Source organism: Coturnix japonica, unplaced genomic scaffold, assembly GCF_001577835.2.
Source record: "Coturnix japonica isolate 7356 unplaced genomic scaffold, Coturnix japonica 2.1 chrUnrandom534, whole genome shotgun sequence".
NCBI lineage: Eukaryota > Metazoa > Chordata > Aves > Galliformes > Phasianidae > Coturnix > Coturnix japonica.
The window spans coordinates 32,655-38,606 of NW_015439917.1; the positions used below are offsets into that span (position 1 = coordinate 32,655).

The following is a 5,952-nucleotide window of genomic DNA, read 5'->3' on the forward strand; positions in this document are numbered from 1 at the left end:
GGATCCATAGGGGCTGGGGGGGGGGCCAGGATGGATGGAGCCGGGGGGGTCAGTGTGTTCAGGAGGCTGGGGAGGAAGGGGCTGTGATGTCATTGGGGGGGGGGTGCTGTGACGTCATCACTCGGGGCTGTGATGTCATCATTGGGCGCCATGACGTCGTGGCTTGGAGGTTAAAGTGGGCTGTGATGTCATCGCTTGGAGCTGTGACATCATCACTTGAGACTGTGACGTCATTGGTTGGGCACTGTGATGTCATCGCTTGGAACTGTGATGTCATCAGGGCCCTGTGACGTCACCACGCCAGGTTGTGACGTCATAGGAATGCTGAGATGTCATTGGTTGGGCGCTGTGATGTCATCACTTGGGGCTGTGATGTCATCGCTTGGAGCTGTGACGTCATCACTTGAGACTGTGACGTCATAGTTGGGCACTGGCATCATCGCTTGGAGCTGTGTCGTCATTGGCTGGTCACTGTGATGTCATCACTTGGAGCTGTGATGTCATCACCTGGGACTGTGACGTCATTGGTTGGGTGCAATTACATCATCACTTAGGGTTGTGATGTCATCACTTGGGGTTGTGACGTCATCAAGGCCCTGTGACGTCACCACACGAGGTTGTGATGTCATAGGGACGCTGTGACGTCATAGTGGGGGGGGAGCTGGACGACAGCACGACCGTTTTTCCCCCTGATTTGCCCCAAATTGGTGGTTTTTTGCCCCAATTTTGGGGCTCCCCATTATTTCAAATCCCCCCTTTTTCTGCCCCTTCCAACCTGAGATTTTTCGGCCCAATTTGAACTGAAATCTCACGTTTTTACCCCAAAACCAAACCTTGTCAACACTGACCCCATTTTCCTGCTTCCTGCCCTGTTTTTTGGGGTAAAAAAGCCCCAAATAAGGCAATTTCCTGCTCATTTTCTTTCCGTTTTAAAACCTTTTCCCCCCTTTTTGCATCAAATCCCTTTTTTTGGCCATTTTTTCTTTCTTTTTCCCCCCTTTTTCCACCCCAAAAATCCCATTTTTTCACCCCAAAATCCCTTTGCTGCCACCCCTCCCCCCCCCGATCCCCAAATATGGCTGTCCAGGCTCAGATTTTGGGGTGAAACCAGCAGATTTTGGGTCCATTTCCCCCCCTCTTCCCATATTTCAATCTTCCCGCTTTGGGTTGGGAATGCAGGCAGAAAAAGGCAAAAATTCACTCAAACAAGCCCCCAAAATCCCATTTTTTCACCCCAAAATCACTTTGCTGCCACCCCTCCCCCCCCCGATCCCCAAATGTGGTTCTCCAGGCTCAGATTTTGGGGTGAAACCAGCAGATTTTGGGTCCGTTTCCCCCCTCTTCCCATATTTCAATCTTCCCGCTTTGGGTTGGGAATGCAGGCAGAAAAAGGCAAAAAATCCCCCAAAGAAGCCCCCAAAATCCCATTTTTTCACCCCAAAATCCCTTTGCTGCCCCCCTTCCCCCCTTAGGTCCTCAAATGTGGTTCTCCAGGCTCAGATTTTGGGGTGAAAACAGCAGATTTTGGGTCCATTTCCCCCCTCTTCCCATATTTCAATCCTCCCGCTTTGGGTTGAGAATGCAGGCAGAAAAAGGCAAAAATTCACTCAAAAAAGCCCCCAAAATCCCATTTTTTCACCCCAAAATCACTTTGCTGCCACCCCTCCCCCCCCCGATCCCCAAATATAGCTCTCCAGGCTCAGATTTTGGGGTGAAAACAGCAGATTTTGGGTCCGTTTCCCCCCTCTTCCCATATTTCAATCCTCCCGCTTTGGGTTAGGAATGCAGGCAGAAAAAGGCAAAAATTCACTCAAAAAAGCCCCCAAAATCCCATTTTCTCACCCCAAAATCCCTTTGCTGCCCCCCTTCCCCCCTTAATTCCCCAAATGTGGTTCTCCAGGCTCAGATTTTGGGGTGAAAACAGCAGATTTTGGGTCCGTTTTCCCCCTCTTCCCATATTTCAATCTTCCCGCTTTGGGTTGGGAATGCAGGCAGAAAAAGGCAAAAATTCACTCAAAAAAGCCCCCAAAATCCCATTTTCTCACCCCAAAATCCCTTTGCTGCCCCCTTTCCCCCCTTAGGTCCCCAAATGTGGTTCTCCATGCTCAGATTTTGGGGTGAAACCAGCAGATTTTGGGTCCATTCCCCCCCCCCCCCAACTCAAAGCGGTTCCATCCGTTTGCTGTGTGTTTCGCTCGGAATTTTGGGTTGATTTCCTGGTTTTTTGGCTGCGTTTCTTGTATTTATTTATCATTTTTTGCTGCTTTTTTTCCACAGCTTCGATGCCATATTTTCATATAACCCCATTTTGCCTTTAGTTTCTATTACTTTTTAGGGGTTTTTTTCCCACCTCCTCACTTTTAGGGCTCGTTTTTTGTGTGGAAAAACACCAAAAAGAGGCAAATAACCACAAAAAACACCAAAAAACCTTCAATTTTTGGAGGTTTTACCCCAAAAAATCCGCCATTTTGGGGCCTTTTCCACCCTCTGTGCCTTTGTTTTACCTCAGGGTTGAGGGGTGTGTGTGTGATGGGGGGGGGGGGAGGGCTGCAGAATGGTGCAAATAAAGGCCATTTTTGGGAATTTTTGGCCCGTTTTTGGCTTTTTTTCACCCATGTTTTGGGCCTAAAGGGCGACACAACCTCCGGCCATTTTTCATGTGGGGGAACCATTAAAATAAACTCAATTTTGCGAAGAAATGGGCAAATTTGTGCGGCTAGGCCGCAACCGGAAGTGGCTGAGGCCTACACTTCCGGCTGCCACTCACCGCCGCTGACCTATCCCCCGGAAGTGAGTGAGGCCTACACTTCCGGCAGCCACTCTCCGCTGCTGCCTTATACCCCGGAAGTGATTGAGGCCTACACTTCCGGTTGCCACTCTCCGTCGATGACCTATCTCCCGGAAGTGAGTGAGGCCTACACTTCCGGCGGCAACTCTTTTGGCCGCGCCCTTCCCGTTTTCACCCACCACGCGTGAGTCGGCCCGCGGTAAGCGAGCAGCTTCATTTCCATTCATCAATCTGTATGCAAATCATCTTCCGCTTCCATCCTCAATCAGAATTGGGTGCGGCCTACATTCCGGAAGTGAGTGAGGCCTACATTCCGGAAGTGAGTGAGGCCTATATTCCGGAAGTGAGTGAGGCCTACATTCCGGAAGTGAGTGAGGTTTACATTCCGGAAGTGAGTGAGGCCTACATTCCGGAAGTGAGTGATATCTGCATTCCGGAAGTGAGTGAGGCCTACATTCCGGAAGTGAGTGAGGCNCATTCCGGAAGTGAGTGAGGCCTACATTCCGGAAGTGAGTGAGGCCTACATTCCGGAAGTGAGTGATGCCTGCTTTCCGGAAGTGAGTACTCCCTATATTCCGGAAGTGAGTGCGGCCTACGCTTCCGGTCTCGACGCGACTTTCCTCCTCCTTACGCATGCGCACTTTCGCACGGGTGGGAAGTTGGGGGGGGGGGCTGCGCATGCGCAGTGCTGCCCCGTGAGCAGCGCGGGGTCGGTCCGTCGTTGTCCCGAACCCCCCGGATCAACCCATCGCCCCCCCCCATTACCGGAAACCCCCCCCCAGGGTCTACGTGAACCGGAAGCGGAAGTGGAGAGCGGAGGTCGGGGGTCCCGACGGCGGCGGGATGAGGGGAAGGCCCAGGTCGGGCCTGTGGCGTCCATCGACAGGTGGGGGGGGGGGGGGGATGAGGCCTATGTTGGTTTTGGGGGAAAAAAGGGCGGAAATTTGGGGCTTTTGGGGGTTTTAACTATGGGGGGGGGTTGGTTGGTAACGGGGCGGGAGGGGGATACGGGAGATGGGGTGGGAAATATATGGGGGGATATGGGGGATATGGGGGAATGGGGTGAAATGGGGAGATAGGGGGGACTATGGGTTAAATGGGGCGATATGGGGAGATATGGGGGGATATGGGGTGAAATGGGGGTGAAATAGGGAGATATGGGGGGAATAGGGGGGAAATGGGCGATATGGGGCTGAAATGGGGGGATATGGGGGGATATTGGGATTAAATGGAGAAATATGGGGTTAAATGGAGAGATATGGGGGATCTATGGAGGTGATATGGGGGGTATGGGGTAAAATATAGGGAGACTATGGGGGAATATGGGGGGATGTGGGTGGGAATGGGGGTTGAAATGGGGTTTTATGGGGTTTGGGGTGTGACAAATGGATGATTTTGGTGGTACTAAATGGGGGATATGGGGGGGTAATGGGGTGAAATAAGGGAGAGATATGTGGGAATATGGGGGGTTAATGGGGGTAATGGGGATCTATGCGGGGTTAAGTGGGTGGATTAATGGGGGTGAAAATGGGGATTATATGGGGAAGATATGGGGGTAATCCTTGGGGTTAAAATGGGGCAGATAGGGGGGACTATGGGTTAAATGGGGATATGGGGTATGGGGGAGATATAGGGGATATTGGGGTTATATGGGGGGATATGGGTGAGAATGGGGGTGAAATTAGGGAGAATGGGGGGATAAGGGGGGAAATGGGCGATATAGGGGCTGAAATGGGGGATATGGGGATATTGGTATTGAACTGGAGAGATAGGGCGATGACAATGGGGGACATGGGGGGATCTATGGGTGGAATGGGGGATATGGGGGGATCTATGGCGTTAAATGGGGGATATGGGGGGATAATGGGGAGATATGGGGATATTGTGGCGATATGGGGGGGATTACTGGGGTGAACATGGGGTGTGAAATAGGAAGATTGGGGGATAGGGGGAAATGGAGTATGGGCTGAAATGGGGGGATAATGGGTAATATGGGGGTTATGGGGAGGTTTAAAATGGGGGTCCTATGGGGGGCTTAAATGGGGGATAAGGGGGGATATGGGGGTGAAATGGGGGATTATATGGGGTTGGGGTAGTGAAAATGGGGGTATAATGGGGTGAAAATGGGGGAATATGGGGAGATATGGGGGATATTGGGGTTAAATGGGGAGATATGGGGGGATATGGGGGTGAAATGGGGGTGAAATAAGGGAGATATGGGGGGAATTAGGGGGGATATATAGGGCGATAGGGGCTGAAATGGGGGATATGGGGGGATATATGGGGTTTTAAATTGGAGAGATATGGGGCTGAAAGGGGGACTAATGCGGTGTGAAAATGGGGTGATATGGGGGAATTACGGGGTTAATTATAGGGAGACTATGGGGGAATATGGGGGGATGTGGGTGGGAAATGGGGGTGATGGGGTTTATATGGGGTTTGGGGTGTGAAAATGGGATTTTGGGGTACTAAAATGGGGGGATATGGGGGGGATATGGGGTGAAATACGGGGGATATGGGGTAATGGGGGGTCTATGGGGGTATGGGGCGATATGGGGTGAAATGGGGTGAAATATGGGAAGATATGGGGGAATAGGGGGATATGGGGGATATGGGGCTTGAAATGGGGGGGATCATGGGGGGATATGGGGGTTATTGGGGGTTAAATGGGGGCTAAATGGGGGAATAAGGGGGGATATGGGGGTGAAATGGGGGATATATGGGGTTTGGGGTGTGAAAATGGGGGTATATGGGGTGAGAATTGGGTGGAATGATGGGGAGATATGGGGGAATAATGCGGGAGATATAGGGGATAACTTGGGGCGATAATGGGGAGATTTATTGGGTTGAAATGGGGGTTTGAATAGGGAGATATTGGGGGAATAGGCGGCGGAAAATGGGGATATGGGGTGAAATGGGGGATATGGGGGGATATTGGGATTAAATGGAGAGATATGGGGTGAAATGGGGGATATGGGGGGATCTATGGGGTTTAAATGGGGGATATGGGGGGGATTCTGATGGGGGAAATGGGGGATATGGGGGATCTATGGGAGATAGGGGATATTGGGGTTATATGGGGAGATAGTGGGGTGAAATGGGGGTGAAATAGGGGAGATATGGGGAAATTTAGGGGGAAATGGGGATATGGGGACTGAAATGGG

The 5,952-nt window shown here is 51.5% G+C and overlaps 1 protein-coding gene across 1 annotated transcript in view; it reads left to right on the top strand.

Moving 5' to 3' along the window:
* CUNH19orf47 (chromosome unknown C19orf47 homolog) overlaps positions 1-2,976 on the top strand; it is an 11,930-nt gene extending 8,954 nt beyond the window's left edge. Inside the window, exon 7 of the mRNA XM_032441752.1 lies at positions 2,721-2,976. Coding sequence (XP_032297643.1) covers positions 2,721-2,976 — 256 coding nt within the window. The remainder of the gene's footprint in view (positions 1-2,720) is intronic.
* The last annotated feature ends 2,976 nt before the right edge of the window (positions 2,977-5,952 follow it).